Source organism: Vipera berus (assembly GCF_964194415.1).
Source record: "Vipera berus genome assembly, chromosome: Z".
NCBI classification, from domain to species: Eukaryota; Metazoa; Chordata; class Lepidosauria; order Squamata; family Viperidae; genus Vipera; species Vipera berus.
The window spans coordinates 103,377,038-103,400,692 of record NC_138205.1 but is presented as its reverse complement, the minus strand read 5'-3'; the positions used below and the strand labels follow the sequence as shown (position 1 = coordinate 103,400,692).

The 23,655-nt window shown below is 37.8% G+C and overlaps 1 protein-coding gene across 1 annotated transcript in view; it reads right to left on the bottom strand.

The window, feature by feature from the left end:
- HEPACAM2 (HEPACAM family member 2) overlaps positions 1–23,655 on the bottom strand; it is a gene marked incomplete at both ends in the record, with an annotated part of 29,601 nt that overhangs the window by 5,184 nt on the left and 762 nt on the right. Inside the window, 3 exons of the mRNA XM_081346263.1 lie at positions 9,047–9,340; positions 18,740–19,024; positions 19,890–20,240. Coding sequence (XP_081202389.1) covers positions 9,047–9,340; positions 18,740–19,024; positions 19,890–20,240 — 930 coding nt within the window. The remainder of the gene's footprint in view (positions 1–9,046; positions 9,341–18,739; positions 19,025–19,889; positions 20,241–23,655) is intronic.

The following is a 23,655-nucleotide window of genomic DNA, read 5'->3' as shown; positions in this document are numbered from 1 at the left end:
AGCTGAGCTATTCAAAATCTTAAAAAACGATGCAGTAAAAGTGCTACACTCAATTTGCCAGCAAATTTGGAAAACTCAACAGTGGCCACAGGATTGGAAAAGATCAGTTTACATTCCAATTTCAAAGAAAGGCAGTGCCAAAGAATGTTCAAACTATCGCACCGTTGCACTCATTTCTCATGCTAGTAAAGTCATGCTTAAAATCCTACAAGCTAGACTTCAGCAGTATGTGGATCGAGAACTACCAGAAGTACAGGCAGGATTTTGAAGAGGCAGAGGAACTAGAGATCAAATTGCCAACATACACTGGATCATGGAGAAAGCTAGAGAGTTCCAGAAAAACATCTACTTCTGCTTCATTAACTATGCTAAAGCCTTTGATTGTGTGGATCATAACAAACTATGGCAAGTTCTTAAAGAGATGGGCGTACCAGACCACCTTATTTGTCTCTTGAGAAACCTATATGTGGGCCAAGAAGCAACAGTGAGAACTGGACACAGAACCACTGATTGGTTCAAAATTGGAAAGGAGTCCGGCAAGGCTGTATACTGTCGCCCTGTCTACTTAACTTATATGCAGAGCACATCATGAGAAAGGCAGGGCTAGATGAATCAAAAGTTGGAATTAAGATTGCCGGAAGAAATATCAACAACCTAAGATATGCAGATGATACCACTCTAATGGCAGAAAGTGAAGAACTAAAGAGCCTCTTGTTGCGGGTGAAGAAAGAGTGCAAAACTTGGGTTGAAACTTAACATTAAGAAAACCAAGATTATGGCATCCGGCCCTCTCAATTCCTGGCAAATAGATGGGGAAAGAAATGGAGGTAGTGACAGATTTTATTTTCCTGGGCTCCAAGATCACTGCAGATGGGGACTGCAGCCAAGAAATTAAAAGATGCTTGCTTCTGGGGAGGAAAGCCATGGCAAATCTAGACAGCACACTAAAAAGCAGAGACATCACCCTGTCAACAAAAGTGCGTATAGTCAAGGCTATGGTCTTCCCAGTTGCAATGTGTGGCAGTGAAAGTTGGACCATAAAAAATGCTGAGCGCTAAAGATTTGAAGCCTTTGAACTATGTTGCTGGAGAAGACTCCTGCGAGTCCCTTGGACTTCAAGGCAATCAAACCAGTCAGTCCTAGAGGAGATCAACCCTGACTGCTCTTTAGAAGGCCAGATCCTGAAGCTAAAACTCAAATACTTTGGCCACCTAATGAGAAGGAAGGACTCACTGGAGAAGAGCCTAATGCTGGGAAAGATCGAGGGCAATAGAAGAAGGGGACGACAGAGAATGAGGTGGCTGGATGGAGTCCCTGAAGCAGTAGGCATGAGCTTAAATGGACTCCAGAAGATAGTAGAGGACAGGAAGTCCTGGAGGAACGTTGTCCATAGGGTCGCGATGGGTCGGACACGACTTCGCAGCTAACAACAATCAGATACACATAAAGAGGCTCTATAGGTAGCCTTTGCTGAATGAATACAACTGGAACCAACAATTCAGTTGTTAAATAAAATGGCTGCTACAGTAAGTGAAATATAATCTTAGTTCAGATTTCTTTTGCACTGCAGACCTGCAAAGATCATAATTAGAGAAGTGGTCGTAAAGTTACTTTTTCAATATTATCAGCTGTGAGTGATTACTATATGAGACAGTTGTTAAACAATGACTATCTGTTCAGTATAACCAGTGCTTTTTTTGTAAAAGAAAAAGGTGCCGGAACTCACACTTGTCATACAACCTGCCTTGCCTACCCTACAAGTTTCCATCCAAAAAAGGTGCTGGAACTCCATTCTGGGTGTTTTATGACAAAAAAAGCACTGAGTATACCTATAGCTATGGTTGCAACTCTTGGGGAAAATGCTTGATTGCAAACAATTGTATCATGTCATCATCAGAGCTTTCAGGCCAGTAGCCTGCCCTCCTATTATCAGCTTACATTTATTTTTATCTCTATTTTATGATGTTCTGCTACCCTAGATTCTACTAAGATATTGTGGCTTTGACTAAATGGCAAATGATTGGCTAGAGGGAACACCAAATAGTTATCAGGATCCTTCACTTTTTCTTGACATTCTGATATGAGAGTTCGCACAGCTAATTTCAAGCAGTTTCAGAATACTCTCTGTGAGATTGGGAAGGAGAAACAGTAAGGAGTACTGTCCCACCAAGGGCTCAAAATTCATAGACATTAGTTAATAGAACTACCCACTGGGTCTCTAACAAAATATCACCTAAATTCCTTCAAAGCACAAATGCATGTTATCGTTTGAACTGCTTTTAGTCGAGACTGTTCAACTAACTGAATACATTTTATGGAGCACATTGGTTGCAATGTAAAGCTGGGTTCATTTACCTAAACAAGTACTGATTTCTATATTAGTACTTATGTTTCTATATTCTATTTTATCTTACACTATTTTATTTTATTTTGTTATATTTTAACTTTCTTCTTTCTTCATTTTATCTTGTTTTATTCTACTTTGTTGCAATCCGTGCCCATTGTTTTTTGATAATGGTCAACTGACTAATCAATAAAGTACCATTGAAGGAGAATAATCAATAAAGTTAAACTTGATGTTTTGAATACTGTAAAGGAATGGCAAGAGATAAGAGAAATACACTGTAGGTAGTTTCTTTCTACAGACATCTCTCACCTAGGGGAATCTAAGAACTGCCTTACACTCAATATTACCGTACCTTAAATGACTACTTACCTCTGGGTTTCAAAAAGTAATAATTATGAATTCTGTTCCAACCTTTCACTGAGGTGACAAAGAACAAACATGCAAAAAAATATTTAATTGCTCCTTCTTCTTGAACAGGAAAACCACTTGAAATTGTTATTTTCAAAAAGTCATTTTTGCAGATGAAATTGTTAACAGGGATTTATTTTGTTACTCATTAAAAGCATTTGCTGTGCTTGCAGGTAGCCATTAGGGGATACTCACAGTTCATCCCTACTTCTAACAACTTGGAGAACATAAAAAAAACACCTTTTAAAATCTATAGCAATGAAAAAACTAGTACTGGAACATTATTAAAAAATTAGATGAAGCCTAAGTAGGGAGCCATTGTTTGACCATGAAGAAAATAATGCAAGATATCCAGAGAAAGGATTACACATGAAGAATATGGTAAAAGACCTCCATAGGATTTAATACATAAGTCTGATCACATAAATGGTTGGCTTTTTTCTCTGATAGGGGTATATGTCTTCCTAATATGGAATTTTTGATCTCAAGTCCGTACAAAAATTCCTGGTTGGCTGGAGATTTATGGGAATCGAAGTCCACATATCTTAAAATTAAGGTTAAGAAACTACTTAGGAAAACAACAGCTAGAGATGATTTTAGATTAAAAGTATTAATGTATGAATATGTTGGGTTGCTTATTCAACATGTTGTGACATTGTTTATAAAATCTACTTTTACTTTTATTCCTGACAACATAACTAGGTTTGTTCCAAAAGCCATCCTGGCCAACTCCATATAGTATTATAAATCAAACCCAAAATGTAAGTTCCATCCAGAATGAATACTGCCTTGTCACAGTTTACAGCTGCCGTCTCCTCTTGCAGGATATCTCTTTTTAGACTTGAGAGGCAAACAGAAAACTAGGAACAAAAATAGAACAGCAGGAAAAGGAGCTAGAGAAAAAAAATGGTTCCTGCATCAAAAAAGGAAATTGAAATCCTTGTTGCTCTTTCTCTGAATTAAGCTCAAATGCTAGCAATGTGTACAAACCTGGATAAATGAGACAAGTAAACAAAATCCTGAAGCCTTTAAGACTAAAGAATGTGCAAAGACCATCTTGCTATAGAAGAAAGACAATAGAAGCTCCTTTTTTATTTGCTTGAACTACCATTCCTGCATTCTCCCCAAATATTACAGCTTTCTTTAGCAGCAAAGAAGTCAGAGATTTCTACCAAGAGTTGTCTAGATTTTTGCAGATATCATTCCCTTAGCAATGTTAAAGCGTTGAGACATGAAACAAGGCATGAAACATGAAATTATGTATTTCTGCTGCTGCACATTTGAAGGGACAAAATAAAAAAAACCCCAACAGTAGCTAATATCCTCTTTCAGACAAACTAAATGTTTTAGTAATTATAAAGTAATTGCAAATACTTCATTAATCACTAGAGATAAATGGCAGGAAATAGGAAGGATAGTTCTAACCAATTTTAAACTTTAGAATATCCCCGTAGTAATTTTAAATTAAATTTTAAATTAAGTGTGGAAGAGCAAAATAGAATTCACCAGAGGTTTTAACTTGTACCTGAGTTCCAGCATCAGCTCACTTTGCTGGACCCAAAAACACTTTTTTAAATGTCTCAATTGTTGTAAATGTGTCTGCAACAGCTAAAACCAGTCTCCATTCTATGCAAAATTCAGAGACCAAATTTATTAGTAGAAAACAGTGTGTAAATCATTTGATACAATCATTGTATCCATACAGATCTGGATAGAGTTCAATGCATCATTAGGGATGAATCAATGAAATTGCATTATACTTGATTTGGTTCTGATGCTGGTTCACACTGTGTATTAAACTATAATTAACTATAATTTACTAATTAAATAAAATTGGCTTTATTTATTAACTGTAGCTTATATTCTTCAAGGAAATATTTATAGTTCTTCAAACTCTTTTACTTTATTCATGCTAGAGAACTACAGCTGGGTTTTGGCTACATTTTGTGCAAACTACCTATTGTGGTTCATTGTTTAGTGCAGGGGTGTCAAACTGCCGGCCCATGGGCCAGACACATCATCCCAAAAACGCACCCACCCCATTGCCGGCAATGGAAAAAAAAAGCTCCAATACATTGTGCGATGTCAGTGAAGTCACGAGTTTGACATGTCTGGTTTAGTGGAATATATCAATGCATCCAGCTTGTTAATAAATTATATTTAAGTAAAGCATGGTTTTAGCATGATATATGAAGCAGGTATGTTCATTAAATTAAGTTGTCTTAAAATTATCCAGTGGACTTCATATCTGAAAGGAATTTCCAGCTCAGGTTTTCTAATCGGTATCTTATTCCTACATTACACACACTTGGGTCATTACTATTGCGATTTATGAATCATAGCCTAGCATAATGTTGTGAGCCTTTCCACTTACGGTTTATTAAATAAACCATGGCTTTGTGCATGAACCTAGCAGATTTAGTTTAAGGTAGATATAGCAAAAAAGTTTTTAAAACAACAACAACTATAAAATTGCTTAAAGAGGAAAAGAAAACAATGCTGCTGTAGCTGCTGAATAATCATATTCTACTGTGTTGCTAATGGATTTAGTTTTTCCTGGAGAAGAATAGATATATCTGGTAACAACATGGTGAAAGTGCATTCATAATAGAGAGACTGTGTGTGTGTGTGTGTGTGTGTTTATATATCTAAAAGTTAATTTGTGTTGCCTCTTATGTATATATTTTCTTCATGGTGAACATTTTCCCTGGTGCCAGGACAAATTATATTTGTCTCCTAAAATGCCTATCTTTAGTTAAATATATTTAATCCCCTAATTTAGTAAATGTAAATATGAAAAAGATAAGATGTAACCATGGTTTCACAAATTTGCTTATTTCACTGATAAGGCATCTGTGTGCTAGAGATAAAGTCCAGTGCTTCCAGTTTTGGTTCTGCTAATCATGTTCAGAAACTTTTCACAATTCTACAGAAGCTTCCAAAATGAATAGGGAATTTGTTCAGAGATATTATTTTCACACTAATTGAATAGGATTGAGAGGAAAAAAACATTTAGTATAGATGCTAGATTAACAAACACAGCTAATCTATTTGAGAAAGAAAAATAATAATTTATCACTTCAGGTGTCACCAGGCAAGTGTTTAATTCATGTAGACACATTTTTATATAATACTCCCCATCTTGCTTTATGGCATGAAGGAAAACATTACTGATCCCTTACCCTTTATAAATAAGTGTCAATCTGGAGGGGAAAAGGCTTCAGAAAGAGAAGTGATGCTGATTTCACTTTTTTCTCTGTATTTTGAAGGAGCAAGTAGACAGAGATAAGTTGTTTTTAAAGGGACAAGACACGGAGTGTACTCAACCTCAAACTGGGAATACCTTATCAGCAGTTCTATGTAGATGTTGAAAAGGAGGGGGGGGAGTGCTCTGTGGAGTGTAGCAGTCTTTAATACAGTCAGCTTTTCTTATAGCCTTGGTGGAGCAGTGGGCTAATGCCTCCTTAAGTAACACCAGCTGCCTGCAATTAGTGCAGGTTCGCATCCCATCAGGCTCAAGGTTGACTCAGCCTTCCATCCTTCCGAGGTAGGTAAAATGAGGACCCAGATTGTTGGGGGCAATTAAGCTGACTTTGTAATAATGCCGCTTGGGGTGTGTGTGAAAGCTCTAATAAGCAGGCATATACATAGAATGAAGGCTACTGCTAACCTTGTAAGCCGCCCTGAGTCTTCGGAGAAGGGCGGGATATAAATGGAATTAAAATAAAAAAAATAAAAATGAGGGGTCCTTGATGCTCTCTGAACTTGGTTGTTTTCTTGAAAGAAAGAAGGAAAGCACCAAGGACCACCCTTGCCAGTTAAATCCAGGATCCATTTTTTTCTGAGTCCTTCATACCACAGAAAATGTTGGTTCCTCTATCTCAGGGGTCTTCAAACTTGGCCTTTTTATGACTTGTGGACTTCGACTCCCAGAATTGCTCAGCCAGGATGCTGGCTGAGGAATTCTGGGAGTTGAAGTCCACAAGTCATAAAAGGGCCAGGTTTGAAGACCCCTGCTGTATCTCCTGATCACATAGCAAACTAACATTTCATATGTAATAACTAACAATGTGCTTCTTTTTCTGATAAGTCAGTCTGCCTAATGTTAAAGACTTTTGTTTAAAAATGCTAAATGTTCTACCAATGCCAAACCATTTTTAGTCACTTAGTTTTTACTCTGAAACACCAATTTGTCTGTCAGTCTGTCTGTCTGGTTCAACCTAATATTGGTTTCACTATACAGTTCTAACCTGTTGTCCTTTTAACATGTCTGAAAGAAATTTTTTATGTACTATTACACTAAATCCCTCTATACAATAGGCAGCTGCTATTCACAAATGGCACAGAATTTTGTGGTGCAGGAGACAAATAAGCTTGGGAAATGTACTGTAAGGCATCATGCTAATTAACAAAATTGCTTCAGAACCGGAACTTTACTATCAAAAGAGTTTAAGTCAGACTAAAGGTTGCTTCAGACGAACATGAGGACACCCTGCTTAAAAAATAGTTAACAAGGTATGTTTATGCCACAGTATGTGGGATAAGATGATGAACCTATCACAATTCTACCAGTGTTTACTGAAGAAACTGAGAGAAGGAGAAGGAAGATTGTTCTGTCTATTTAAACCTGGGGGGAGGAGTGGGGGGTGGGAAGACAATACAATTTGTAGATGCCCTAGGCCAGGGGTAGGCAAGCTTGGCTCTTTTATTTTGCCCAGGTTCGCCTGGTGCACCAGTTGCGACCCTATCTGGACCGAGATGCCCTACGCACAGTCACCCATGCGCTCGTGACCTCCCGGTTAGACTACTGCAACGCTCTCTATATGGGGCTGCCCTCGAGGACCACTCGGAGGCTTCAGCTGGTGCAGAATGCTGCTGCGCGAGTTGTGATGGGGGTTTCCTGATACTCCCATGTAACACCTCTACTCCGCGAGCTGCATTGGCTTCCAGTTGCCCTCCGGGTGAGATTCAAGGTGCTGGTGATGACCTATAAAGCCCTAAATAGCTTGGGTCTGGGATATTTGAGGGAACACCTGCTGCTGGCATCAAGTTCCCTTCGTCCTGTGCGCTCCCACATGGAGGGCCTTCTCAGGGTGCCGCCGGTAAAAGACTGCCAGCGGATAACACCCAGGGGGAGAGCCTTCTCAGTGGGTGCACCTGCCCTTTAGAACCAGCTGCCCGTGGAGCTTAGGACTGCCCCCAACCTTCGGTCATTCCGCCGGGACCTGAAGACCTGGCTCTTTGAGCTTTCCGGCCCAGGCTGAGAGTTTTTAAATGGGGTTTTATATTTTTTTCAGGGATCAAATTTAATTATTTTTAACTGTTTTTAACTTTTGTATTGCATTGATGTTTTAAATACTTTGTAGAGTCCTACGGGAAAAGGGCGGTATATAAATTCAATAAACTTAAACTTAAACGTTTATGACTTGTGGACTTCAACTGCCAGAATATTCTGGCAATTGAAGTCCACGAGTCATAAAAGAGCCAAGCTTGCCTACCCCTGCCCTAGGCTTACCTTCAAATCCCCAAAACCTTGGATGGGGCCATTAGAGATTTTTAAAAATTGTCACAAAATTGCAATCATTTAAATAATAGTTAGAAGCAATCATATCATTTATATTTCATAAATATAACTTAAAATGAAATCAAATGCTTTTTGGGGAGGGACCTAGTCTATTTCTTTCTTTTAGATGTAGTTGTCTTCTTCCATTACATGAGCTTAAAGAAAGGGTAGGCAATCTCTGACCATTTAGAAATTATTATTTTTAATTATTGGCCATACTGAGACTGACAGCAATCTGGATCAAACAATGGAGGTTTGTAGGTTTTGAACTACTCAATATAATAATGTATCATAAAGCAATATACAGTTGATTTATCATTGTTGATCCATTTGGAACTTCTGAAATAGAAATACCGTAGATAAATCTTAAATCTTGATATGCTGGCACAAATATCATCAAATAACTACATTAAATAGTGTGATGTTAAAGAATAGTATGCAACCATACTACAATGCTTAAAAGCTCTGTTTAGCTTCCATTCTTAGGAGAATGTCTTAACACATCCAAGGATAAGAAATGTCTTAAAAAACAGTAACTTTTACATATGTACTGAAGAAAAGAAAATTTGAACATTCTGCATATAACATTATGTATCCTGTGGGATAATTTAGGATCAGAATGTTTCTTTGCAGATGCAATACATCTCACAGAGCAGCCTTTCCCAAACTGATATTCTCTACACTGTAAACTTTTATCTATTGTCTACCTGTCATTCATTCATTCTTACCTTTTGGTATTACTATCACCAGGATGTGGGTTTCAACGTGGGTTTCAGTCATGTTGTTATAAGCAGTGCATATGTATTCTGTTCTCTGTGTCACCTCCTCAGATGCAATTTCTAGAAATTCTCCATATTGTACTGGATGTATGGAGTTGTTTGCCTTCAGGATCCATGAATAAATATTTGGTGGATTGGAATCTGCTGAGCAGTACAGCTGAACAGCATCACCTTTATCAAGCGTAAACACTTTCCCTACTTTCTGGCCTTTGGCATTATTTATGGTAAGTCCATAGGGTCCATCTTCATAAACATCACAGTGACACAGAGAGAAAGAAAACAGATTCAACAGATGGGACTTACATATATTCTGCTTAGTCCATTGCAAACATACTCCAACTAACTGCTTACTAAGGATAACTTTAACCCATCCTCAGCCTCCTGCAAATAATGCCTGTCTTTTCTTGTCCATTACAACACTGTTGGATGAAGGAATGCACACACTCAGGTTCAGAACACTATTGAAATACATAAAGAGAGAGACATATACAGTGTTTTCTCTTGCAATTAGCATAAATATTTTTGATACATCAAGCAATCAGAGATGTTAGCATTTATTTATTAAATTTATAAGCCATCCATTTCACTTTCAAAGAACTCTGGGCAGCTTACAGTATAGCATTATAAAAACAAAATATAAAAACGTTAAACATTAAAATTAACAAAAATTGGGTAAGCCAGGAACCATTATATCAATGAGGTGGAGGTGGGATCTTTTTAATCCACTAACCACCTGGCAGGTACTTCTAGCATCACGGCCTCTTTGCTAGTCAAGAAATACCCTTCTTTTGCTTGATTAATGTCAATTTCAGCCACTAAACCTAGAAATCTATGGTCAGTTTTGATATAAGTCTTCGTTTCTTGATAATAGTGTCCACCTCTGCATAAGCATTCTTCACCTGATCATTTAGAACCTTGGGACAAGGCTATGCTTGGGCCCATGATTTGCTAAACATAGTTTCTTCAGTTGTCTGGATTTCATGTAAGATTTTGACATAAGCTTTCCTCAATGTGATATTCTCCCTCTATGTTGAGATCACAATTTCTAGAATTCTCAGGAAGTCTGACAAAGAATTTCAGGAGTACTACTTCTGGCATATAAGGAAGATGTAAGGATGTTATAAACCAGAGTTTGAATTTACAAAACTATAAGCAAGTATAGTTTAAGATATGCAGATGATACCACTCTAATGGCAGAAAGTGAAGAGGAACTAAAGAGCCTCTTGATGTGGGTGAAGAGAGAGAGTTGAAACTAAACATTAAGAAAACCAAGATCATGGCATCTGGCCCTCTCAATTCCTGGCAAATAGATGGGGAAGAAATGGAGGTAGTGACAGATTTTATTTTCCTGGGCTCCAAGATCACTGCAGATGGGGACTGCAACCAGGAAATTAAAAGACGCTTGCTCCTGGGAAGGAAAGCTATGGCAAATCTAGACACACACTAAAAAGCAGAGACATCACCCTGTCAACAAAAGTGCGTATAGTCAAGGCCATGGTTTTCCTAGTTGCAATGTATGGCTGTGAAAGTTGGACCATAAGAAAGGCTGAGCACCAAAGAATTGAGGCCTTTGAACTATGGTGCTGGAGAAGACTCCTGCGAGTCCCTTGGACTGCAAGGCGATCAAGCTGGTCAGTCCTAGAGGAGATCAACCCTGACTGCTCTTTAGAAGGCCAGATCCTGAAGTTGAAACTCACATACTTTGGCCACCTAATGAGAAGGAAGGACTCACTGGAGAAGAGCCTAATGCTGGGAAAGGTTGAGGGAAATAGAAGAAGGGGACGACAGAAAACGAAGTGGCTGGATGGAGTCACTGAAGCAGTAGGTGTGAGCCTAAATGGACTCCAGAAGATGGTAGAGGACAGGAAGGCCTGGAAGAACACTGTCCATGGGGTTGCAATGGGTCAGACACAACTACACAACTAACAACAACAACAATATAATTTAATGTTTGTGAGAACCATTACCTAATAAAAAAGCAAGCATATGTATGAGTTTATGTATGCTCAGGAAACCAGAGAATGATTGACTAATGTTGTATTATTTCCATTTATGGTAAACCAGAGTTTATTTTAACTAAGGAAGCTATAGATTGGGTCCACATAATACAGTACAATTTTAAAAAATCAAATGTATTAAAAATACAGTTGTTTAGATTGTACAGTAGTGTAGTGTACAATATACTAAACCTCAAATTACAATTTGCAAATTACAAAATTTAGTTTTATACACTGTGCTAAGATAAAACTAAACAGACCATGTCATTGCTTAGCACAGAATTAAGGACATGCAGAACCAGCAAAATCAGGAAGCTATGAGGCTTATAAATACTGGTACAAATATGGGGGAAGTGCTATAAATACATATTGAAAATCATTAGTTTGAGAACAGCATGCAGTAAATGATATTGCCACAAGAACAGCTTGAAGGAAGAAGTGGAGTAGGATTTGCTCTACTATGCCATTAAAAATAACTTGCTTCCCCTTTTCTCATTTTGGTCTTTTCCCAATTTCTGTTCTTTATAATGACTCTCTGGCACTGCTAAAGAGTACCAAGTATAGTGTAGTTTGCTCATGGCTAAATTTGAAGGACTTTTGGTGTGATTTAACTTTGATTGCAACAGAAATATAGTAACAAAACGTAATTATACTCTCTTCTGATTGCCACTGAGGACCTTTCCGCTTCCTTTTCTCAGATTATCTTTTGGCCACTTTATATCTAACATCTGTCATGGAAAAGGGATATTTATTCTCTTGTGAAGTATTATAACTTTATTGTTTCCAATACTGTAGTTTCACATTGTGATAAGGGGTGCAATTCTACATCAATAAAACAAAACATGATAAGACAGTTTCTGTGGCTCACATACTGACGCCCAGGTTCACAGGCTTTCACAAATGTATTTGTACCATGTTTACGTATCTAAATATGAGGCTTGGAATAATATGTGTTCCATTAAAGCAGGGGTGTCAAACTCAATTTCATTGAGGGCCGCATCAACATTGCGGTTGCCCTCAAGGGGCCGGGTGGGTATGGCCAGGGTGGGCGTGGCCTACTGGGTGGGCATGGCTAGAGTGCGTACGGCCTACTGGGTGGGTGTGGCCTGCTCTACATCATTCACATCAAGGGTGCCTATGGGGGCCTGGGCAGGAGTGGGACAGATCTGAGGGTCTCTGGCAGAAGGAGGGTCTCTGGGCCAGGGCCAAGGCAGTGGGGGCCGTTCCCTCACTGTTTCCAGGATGGCTTCGCGGGCCACATGAAACCACTTTACGGGCCGGATCCGGCCCCTGGGCCTTGTGTTTGACATGTCTGCATTAAAGCATGCTATGTAATCTTTTGATATTGGTTGCACTATATACCTCCTATAATTTTGGGAAATTTATTGTGTAATATGGGATCACTGCACTGTGTGGGAATGTAATGCAGTTGAGACTTTATCATATTTCTTCCTAAAGGAATCCAAAGCTCTGTAAAACCTCTAGTTCTATGGTTGGCTATTCTGGCACAAACTGGGATTTTGCTGTGCTGATAGTGATCCAATTCTGCAGGCTGGGCGAGTTTAATCAAATGTAAATTCCCATAATGCTCCCTAACAGTGCATGGTCAGATATACCATTTTACAATAAAATTGTTATTAAATCCATTTACTTGCCATACATGTATTGCCAGTCAAAATAATTAGGTTGGAGTAGAGACACAAAATATTAGAGCCCTCTGTCAGTTGTGGGTTCTGTTTAGGAAGTGGAGCCTTGATGTCTCTCTAAGGATGTTATTTTCTGGGTCTGATCCTGGGGCAATATAGAATCACTATCTATTCTGTTTGAAAAATTAGCTAGTAACTTGCTCAAACATGTACTTAATTTCCCCCCTTTCCTGATTGCCCTGAAGAGCTTGTGGTGGTGCAGATTAAATACAATTGTACACAAAAGGGATTTTGGAAGAAAAGATACAATTGAAAAGATTATAACCATTGCTCATTTTGTTCTGCACTATTTCAATATAAATTAGGTGTCCATTAAACTTGTTTTGCAATTTTTATACAAATAAAAAATGGAGTGTGGCAGGATTTCCACTTGTGACTTTTGTCAACTATTTTTATGCTGACGCAACAGAAATGCTACATGAAGACAAGCTTTGTATCTCTGTGAAGTGTCCAAGAAGATGGAAGTCACTAGAGGGTTAATGGTATGTGAATGGTCCTTGTGGGAAATTCTTTCCAAAATAATCTTTTACATGTTAAATAAAATACATTTGAGGTTTTAAGACTATTTCTAAATAAAGGTTTCTAGTAGGCCAATACTTCTTTTTTGATATCATTCTGAACCAAGACCTTTTGCCTCAGTAAAACCTATTTACTAAATGACTTGTAAAACAATAAATCATCACTTCTTAGCAACAATTTACTTCTCAGGGGGAACATAAGCAATTGTATCTGTCACCAGGAAACTGTAATCCATCTTGTTTTTGAACAGATGGTATTTACCATGAGTGACCTTTATTATTACTCTAATTCCCCAGGCAGCAATGGCATATGGTCTTTGTAGCTTGTAGAGCCATTACTTGGTTGTTATTGAGAAAATTGGCAGCCAATAGATAGAATTTTAAAATACCACTTACAAGTGTACTTTAAATTATGTAACTTGAAAGTAATATTTAATGGAGGAAGTCATGGTGGATATTGGACTTCTCTGTCATTTCTCTTGATAGTTTATAAGTTCTTGAAGTTTCATGCAAATCTTCTTGTGTAAAAAGAAACAATATTTTGTTTAATATTTGTTTAAATATTAACAGGAATCAATCCACAGAGTCCCCCATGCCATAAATTCATTTGCTTGGGTTTGTCTTAGGGAATCCAGCTATTACATTATACCATACTATATCATCATCATTGTTAATTATTGTTTTATCCTTTTAATGTTTACTATTTTTAATGTTTATAAGCTACCCAGAATCATCTCTTGCTGAGATGGGGGCACACAAATCAAACAAACTTACCACTGCAATATTATATATACAGATTACTTTATTATGGCTTAATTAATCTTGTTTGAAAGAAAGCCTAGCTTACACAATGAGTTTTCCCTTGTTCATCTTAGGGACAGATGATAAGCTTAAATATCATTATATAAGCCAGCCTGCCCATAAGTCTATTCAATGAATCATGGTTTAGGTAAGCAAAAGTTAAACATGATACATAAAATCAGTTATCATGAATTAAATTCTGTATTAATGTTACTTGGGTGTATAATATTACTTCTCAACTGTATTGAAAAATGCCCTCTATTTGTGTTGTTTGTAGCAGTAGTGTAGTGCTCTAGCCATGTCACTAGATGGGGCAACTCAAGCAGCTTTTCAGGGAATATTCTTTCTTTCTTTCTTTCTTTCTTTCTTTCTTTCTTTCTTTCTTTCTTTCTTTCTTTCTTTCTTTCTTTCTTTCTTTCTTTCTTTCTTTCCTTCCTTCCTTCCTTCCTTCCTTCCTTCCTTCCTTTCCCTGCCTTTATTATTTTTACAAACAATTCAAGATAGTGACCATGTCCAATGCAGCTTCCTCCTATTTTCCCTACAACAACCACCTTTTGAGGTGAGTTAATGAAACTGACTGGTCCGAGGTCACCCAGCTGGCTTTGTGGCTAAAATGGGATTCGAACTCATGCTCTCCCACTTTCTAGCCTGATGTCTTAACCACTATAACAAACTGGCTCTCTTAATTTGTGATTGTTCAAAATTGTGCAGGAAATGAGCTGACTGAGCCTTCCCAGTCTAATAAGAACAGTAGGAATTCTGCAAGCAATTATACTAATCTATCTGGGGAAAAAACAAGTCATCCTGAATACAAGACTGTACAATGTAAAAAAGAAAACATCTATTTATGTGGTTCTGTGTTACAAGGTGCTGGAGGCACACCATGGTCTGACATTCACATTGATGTCTACGGTAGTATATTTAACATTACCAGTGCTAAATAATAATTCATACTCTACTATACACTCTCCCTCCATCTCAACTACTTGCCACAGGTAAAAAGACAAGTGTAGGTAAGACAGTTATGCTGCCTAATTCCCATTTTATTCAAACATATTTCTTTATGGATTTGTTATACAGGTATTCCTCAACTTACAACAATTCATTTAGTGACCAAAGTTAAATGGCTCTGAAAAAAAGTGATTTATGACAGTTTTTCACACAATCATTGCAGCACCTTCATAGTCATGTGATCAAAATTCAGATGCTTGGCAACTGATTCATATTTATTATGGTTGCAATGTCCTGGGGTCATGCGATCACTTTTTATGAACTTCCAACAAGCAAAGTCAAAGGGGAAGCCAGATTACTGTACTTAACAACCTTGTTACTAACTTAAGAACTGCAATGATTCATTTAACAATTGTGGCAAGAAAAGTCATAAAATGGAGCAAAACTCACTTAGCAACAGAGGTATGGGGCTCAATTGTGGTTGTAAGTTGAGGATTATCTGTACTTTTATTCATTATTTCCTTCCTGAATTCATAGTAGAATGACAGCTTCGCAATTACCTTAGAATAAGATAGAACTCAATGGAAAACCTCTATAGCTCAGGATTGAACAGTGCAGTTCACAGAGCTGACGATCTCTGAGCTAGTTGGCTGCTTGCAGATATTTCATTACCAAACTAGGTAATATCAGTACAAGTGAATGTGGGGTTTGCTAATTGTTTATATGTAGTAGCTTGCCTGCCAATTTTGGTGGAGGCCATTTCCTCCTCGGTGGTTGTGAATTACTCAAGACTGAATTGCTCAAGAATAGTCAGTTTTGAACCTTAACTGAGAAATTCCCTACAATCCTTTCAATGTTAGTCATTCTAAAACTCCATGGGACATTGAAATGGCAACTTTCAGCTAGCTGCCATTGTTGTTGCTGGAGTCTGCAGTTCAATCAGAGCTTACCAGCAGAAAAAGGGGTTGGTCACATTTTTATCAATTGTAGAGGCATTATGTATGCTTTGTTTTCTTTATAGGCTACTATAGCTTTCCTCAAGCAGATTCTCACATAGTCCCTAATATGACCAACAGATGGAAATCCCTAGAGATTAATCCCAACACATTTGGAAAGCACCATTTTGTAGAGATGGCTATAAGGCAGAAAATGGTCATTGCTGAATGACAGTTTGAAATGTATAATTTATTGCAATGACCCTGGCATGATTCCACTAGACATAAATACTAATAACTAGTGAAGTGGCTAAAGGAAGGAAAGCAAGAAAAAAGTAAGGGTCACTAAAAAGTTATTACAAGTTGCAGGCAATCTCATGGTGAATCAGTGATATGGATTTTAATCAATGAACAATATGTAGCTGTTTGGAAATTACTGAGCAGCAGGTCCCATTAGGTTTAGCTAGCATCATAAGCAACCAAAGGAGCAAATGATATCACATGACCATAATATCATTGTGCAGATTATATAAATTACATTACATAATCATGATATGGCATTGTAAGCCAACCAGAGTCACTTGATGTGGAAAACGTATCAATTTAATAAAATATACATGCTGTCATTGTGGCTTCTATTGAAATCTATGCTAGTTATCACCCCTAGAGCAAAGAATTTAAGTCCAGCAATACACATGGCTCACAGAGGGAAGAAGCACAAGAAACAGGATGAAAAAACTGGCATACTCTATGAAATTGATTGGGTTTACCTGTTTTCAAGTGAAAATTTCCTATTTGAACTTATATCTATGCATTATAAAGGGACGCTGTGGCTCAGTGGGTTAGGACGCTGAGCTTGTCGATCAGAAGGTCCCAAGTGCCGCGTAGCAGAGTGAGTGCCTGTTACTCGTCCCAGCTTCTGCCACCCTAGCAGTTCGAAAGCACGTAAAAATGCAAGTAGAAAAATAGGGACCACTCCGGTGGGAAGGTAACAGCGTTCCATGCGCCTTTGGCGTCTAGTCATGCCGGCCACATGACCACGGAGACGTCCTCGGACAAGCGCTGGCTCTTCGGCTTTGAAACAGAGATGAGCACCAGCCCCTAGAGTCAGAAACGACTAGCACGTACGTGCGGGGAAACCTTTACCTTTACCTTTACCTTTGCATTATACCTTTTTAACATTTTTTTAAAAAAATCATAATTTCTTCTCCATCTTCTCTGTTTGACTAAATTCAATTCACTTTTTGTCGTGTTGCTTTAATATGCTTCCAACATCTTTAGAGTCAACAAAGATGTTGGAAGCATTTGTTTGATCCAACTTTCAAGAGAGGATCAAGTGAACCAATTGGGTTACAGCTTGGTAAAGGCATTTTTGTTAGCCTTTTTTCCCTCTACCAGTCAAATCCTGTCTGCCTCCAACATACTGGATGTAGCTAATGCATGTAACTAACCTGGGTTATTTTTATTGTATACTTCTTAATGCTTGCTGTCTTAAGTATTTTGTGCTACAGTATTATGTCGTATTTCATATTGTATTCTATACAAATATTTTTCTAACACAAACCATCTTGAAATGATCTGAATAAGAAGACATAACATTTCAAAATAATAATAGAATAACAAGAGCAGTTGCCATAATCATGTCATTTTCAATTGTATATTGTTTCACAGGTGTCTTCTTAAGCAAACATATCCAGTGTCCTATATTGATTTTGCACAGAAATTAAAAATGATAATGATATGGACTTTAGAATTTAATGTTCTTGCTTGTCTCAAATATAGTCTAAAGCCCATTAAGGATTTGGATTTTTTCCCCTCTAATATACCACCATGAAGCAAAACAGAAACCACTTCTGAAAAATTATACAAAACAGGAGTAAGAGTCCCAAGAGTGGCCTTAATACAGGAGTCAATACAGTGTTAGAAATTTCTGTTTCCCCTCTTTCTTCCACCAGCCTTCATGGATGGCTTTTTCCTGTCATCAGGAACAGCTAAAGAAGTGTGATAATTGCATAAGAGACATTTTATGACTTTCCAGCTCTTCATCAGATCCTTAATTTGAAAAAGATTTTTCTGTTCTTGTGGTACTCTTTGCTATAATTTATAACTTGTATTATAAATTGTTGCTGGAAAGGCTTTAAGAGTCTGACAGCTTTGTACAAGTTTTCCAAAACAGGGTTTAGATTTTTGGACTGCTCTACCACGGATATTGAGGATGGAGACTATGGTTTAAGTAAAAGTTAATACTCTAATTTAATTCCATATACAATCATGAAATTCGAAGTGGGATACACAGTATTCAAAGTTGTCCATCTTTCAGGCATTCGCCAATTCTAAACTTTGGATACGTAGAAGTTTAACTAGGTTAACTTTGGGATCCTGGCCTCTCAATTCTCGGCACCCACATAAATAAAAATCAAAAGAAAATTCTGTAAACTCCCCCTCCCCAGAAAAAAAACCTCTTGTATAACTCTTAAACATAATACAGTATTTTAAAAGACCTACACTGAAGTTCAGGAAAATGTTGAATAATTTTTTCTTTACTATTCCTTACTATGACTATATACACTATCACAAAAGATATTGTAATGAGTTCTTCTCTCAAATCAACTAATACCTACTATTAGAAGGGAATATCTGTAGAAGACTTTTCATTTCATTTCCAAACTAAATAACATCATTATTTTGCAAATTCACTCAAATCAAAGAGATTAGACACATTTCCTCTACTCACAATATATTGTTGGTATGATCATATCACTCATCATGGCACTGATAGGGTTGGTTACTAAACAGCTGTAATTCCCAATAGCTTCTTTAAGAACGGGGGCAATGGAAAGTGTATCTTTGTTTATAGTCATGGAGCCATTGCTGCTGTCTTCAATTGGATTTTCATTTTTCATCCACTGGTAAACCACCCTCGTGCCTTCTTCCACCATACATTTCAAAGTGATGTTTCCTTTTTTTTCTACAACTCCGAATGAGGGTTCCATGTATATGACAGGCTTAGTGACAGGCACTGCAATTGAAACAATATTGGGAGTTATGATCAAGTCGTTTCTGTTATTTGCATACAGCAGTCTATTTAATTTTAGAGTCCACATTTCCACTAGTAGAAGATGCTAAGAACTGTCATTGTTTGTATTTGGAACCTCTGCAAAAGGTGGACCCTCAACCCAAAAACTTTCTTAAAAGAACCAATTGTCTTTTTAATCCCAAATGAACTCCATAAAGAGAATCAACATCGTAAGTTAGTTTGTAAGTCAGTCAGTTTGGGATGCATTATAGGACTCAATTTATATATATCTTATCTAGAGCTTTCATTATATTATGTTGAGAATCCTGGAAATTTTAGTTTCAACATACCAGGTGGTGTCAGTTTGGAGAAAATTGCTCTAGATTCTTCACCAGTATATCTTTTAGAATATAGTTATAAATAATTGCCACTGGATTTTAATTTGCACATGCATTAATTTGCACATGCATTAGAACAATGTAAGTAAATATTCCAAAATATCCTGATGTGTAATAGGCAACAGTATGTCATATAACTGTGAATGTCATCTTTTGTAGTATATTTTAATTTTTTAAGAATTTGCAGAATATATGCTAAAGCTTGTGCCTTTCCTGCAATAATGCTGGATTTTGACTATTACCCCCATTAGATTTTTCTCTATTGCCAGGAAGTTCTCTAAATAGCATTACTTCATTGCACTGAATGTTCAGCAGGACAGATTGCAGCTTTGGGGAAAGGAAAGCCCAGAAAACAAGGAATGGTGAACTTATGACATTTAGATATGCCACTGAACTCTAATTGCCTAGTCACATCCCATATGGTAAATATTGGTGAATAGAAATATACTCCAGCATTTCAAGTTACTTACCATCAACAGTAACCTGAATCTTTTCAATTGCTGATTTTGTCCCATTGCCACGGATATTGATTTTTACAATATAATTTCCTTCATCACTTCTGTGTAAAGAGTTTATCAGCAAAGATGCATTTGGAGGTGAAAGTGTAAATTTGTGCCTATATTCTAAGTCTGGAAAAACCGAGTGATTGACAGAACCAAGCAGATATTTAGGGGTCGTTGGTGGTTTTTCAAAGAGCCATATTATCTGGATGTCAGAGAAGGCAAAGTTGAAATTATAAGCAACCTCAAGTCTGAGTGGCTGTCCTTCAATGCCATTGACTGTGTGTGAGGGAATTGTCATGTTTAATGCAGAAGAAATACCTGCAGCAGAAAGATTACATATATTACAGGTGAAAATACACATAGGACTTGCTTCAGTTCTATTGTAATGTATCTTAAATGGTTTCAGAACTAAACATCACTTATTATATATCACGTGTGTAAATTCATGTTATGACCATTTTGCATTTTTGTTCCTTATCTATAATGCCATATATTTCTTTATGCGATACATTTTTTTTCATATTGGGTTAGATATAAACATTACACACATCTCTCTGAAAAGTACAAAGTAATAATAATAATTAACTTTTCAGATTAACCATCAACAGTAAAGGAACAAACAGCCAAGAAATACTGCAGATGGGTTATTTGGTAGAGCAGCCAGGAACACCTTGGAAAAGGTACTCAAATGCCAGGATGTGATTCTACCTACAAAAACCAGAGTCACGCAAGCCATGGTATTCTTTGTGACATGCTGTAGAAGTGATAGGAATATAACATATTTGCACTTTGTGTTGGCAAGTCTCTTGAAAATACTGTGGATAGCCAAGGAACTAAACTGATGGATCACTAAACAAATCAACCCAAAGTTCTCATTTGATGCACACAAGACCAGGCTAAAATTATTCTTCTTTGGACACATTATGCGAAAACCTAAGTTTTTAAAACCTGTGCTGGTTACAACTATAGAAGACGTTCATTTTTCCTCTAATATTTTCTTGCAATTATTGATTGAGTAATCCAGAGTAAACAAATTTGCTTCTGGATTGATTTGAATGGCTAGGGATTGCCCATGGGGGTATAGCATGGATTCAGAAGGTGCTCAAGGGTGTGCAAGAGGTAACATGATGGTTGGGGAGAATGCACAGAAGTACACAAGAGGTAGGGTGCTGGTTTTGATCCAACCTAAGCAAAAGTGAGAGAAAACTTCTTTTGTACTGTATAATATCCTTGAATGAATACTATAAGCATTTAAACTTCACTAAAACCAAGCATCCCCTTCATGGATTACTGCCTTGTCGTGGCGAAGGGGCTTGCGTAATTCAATGAAGCTATGAGCTATGCCGTGCAGGGCCACCCAAGATGGAAAGGTCATAGCAGAGAGTTCTGACAAAACGTGATCCACTGGAGAAGGAAATGGTGCTGGAGAAGACTCCTGCGAGTCCCTTGGACTGCAAGGCGATCAAACCGGTCAGTCCTAGAGGAGATCAACCCTGACTGCTCTTTAGAAGGCCAGATCCTGAAGCTAAAACTCAAATATTTTGGCCACCTAATGAGAAGGAAGGACTCGCTGCAGAAGAGCCTAATGCTGGGAAAGATTGAGGGCAATAGAAGAAGGGGACAACAGAGAATGAGGTGGCTGGATGGAGTCACTGAAGCAGTAGGTGTGAGCTTAAATGGACTCCAGAAGATGGTAGAGGACAGGAAGGCCTGGAGGAACGTTGTCCATAGGGTCGCGATGGGTCGGACACGACTTCGCAACTAACAACAACAACAACAACAACAACAACAACAACAAAACCAAGCATTATCTTGCACTCTGAATATTAGTCAGTAAAGGAGTGAATTAGGTGTCCAGTCATTTCTAAAGAAAGAAATAGGTCTTGCAGAGTTTGTCAGAACATAGAGCTTTCAGACAATGTAATTATTTATATCAGATTTAGCAAAATCACTTTTAAGAATGTTATATTTTGTAAGAAAGCCAGAGAAATAAAGTTTCAGCATGGAGGGAAATTTGTCTTCAGAATGAGAATTGATCGTACTCTTAAATACAATGTAACCAAGTACCAATCCCACAAGACTATTGTGTGAATGCAACCATTATACATGTAGTCCTCAACTTACAACCACGATTGAGCCCAATGTTTCTATTGTTAAGTGAAACATTTGTTAAGTGAGTTTTAACCCATTTTATGACATTTCTTGTTGTTTAGTGCATCATTGAAATTGTGAAGTTAGTAACACAATTGTTAAATGAATCTGGCTTCCCCATTGATTTTACATGTTAGAGGATCACAAAAGGTGATCACATGACCCTGGGACTCTGCAACCATCAGAAATATGAATCAGTTGCCAAGCACCTGAATACTGATCACATGACTGTGGGGATGCTGTTAAGATTGCAACTATGAAAAATAAGTCAGTTTATTCAGTGCCACTGTACCTTTGAATGGTCACTGAATGAACTGTTGCAAGTTGAGGACTAGTTCAACGAACTGCTAAAGTACAGAAGTGTACGTCATGTAGGTCTATCTCTGAAAACCAAATGGACATTAGGGCACCATTAGGCCAGAATGGTGGCTCAGTTGTTGGCAGATGGTCACTATCAAAAGTTCATATCTATGCTTCAGGCTTTGAATAGGCTGCAGTGTATGCCTCCCAAGCATACACAAAGGACAGCACAGCAGGAGGCTGATGGTGCAGATCAGCAGAGGGGCTGGACAGCTCCGGGCGATGACTGCTCACTCACGATAAGCCTAATGACTTAAGCTGTTGACAGCCCCAGGCATGGTCAGCCTGGTGGGAAGCCAGGATCTACACTCATTGTCACCTGCACTGGCAGGAAGCCCAGGTTTGAACTGATTGGATGCCATCCACCTGGGCAGGTACAAATAGACGCCAGGCTTCCCTGTTTCCCCAGTTCGTTCTGTTCAGAATAAACTCATCTTTACCCCAGCTCTGTGTCCGTCTCTATGTGAAGCACGCGACTTTACACAGGCCTTGTTTTCTTTCAGCTTGTATGTGCAATTTTAACCTTAGCCCCTACATGACCTGGTTCCAAGATATCTCTGGAGCCTTCTCTGTTCAATTTCAGTTTGTCCAATGCAGAGCTCATGGAAGAATCTAGTAGCAGTTCCCAATTTCCATGAAAAAAGGTGAACGGAAGCCTAGATAGGTTGGTGTTCCATTACTGGACAAATATTATGATGTGTGATATTTGATCAGCACTTGCCTTACTAAGCTTCAGAAAAATTACTTATGACAAGAAGGCATTTGATTCTTAATATGTTGCCATTTTGTTACTTGATTTGGTGATTGTTTTAAGATTCCTATTTAATACTTTTAACTTGTGATTTTTATGATTTATTATTTTTTACTGGGATAATTCAAATGCACCAGTTATCTTTTGATTATGGCAAGTAAACATGAAATAAACCAAAATTAAATAAATCATGGCCTAGTGTGACTTATGAACCCAGCCACTAGAGTTGGCCCTTGACTTAGATCCATTTTAGTGGCTGCTCAAAGCTACAGTGGCACTGATAAAAGTGATTTACATTCAGTCCTCACATTTATGACCATCACAGCATCCCTACTGTCACTTTGGAATGGAATTTGAATGTGTGTATCCACAATGATTGCAGGGTCCCAGGATCATAGGATCACTTCTTGCAACTTCCTCAGCCCACTTCTGATAAGCAAAGTCAGTGGGGAAAGCTGGATTTGCTTAACA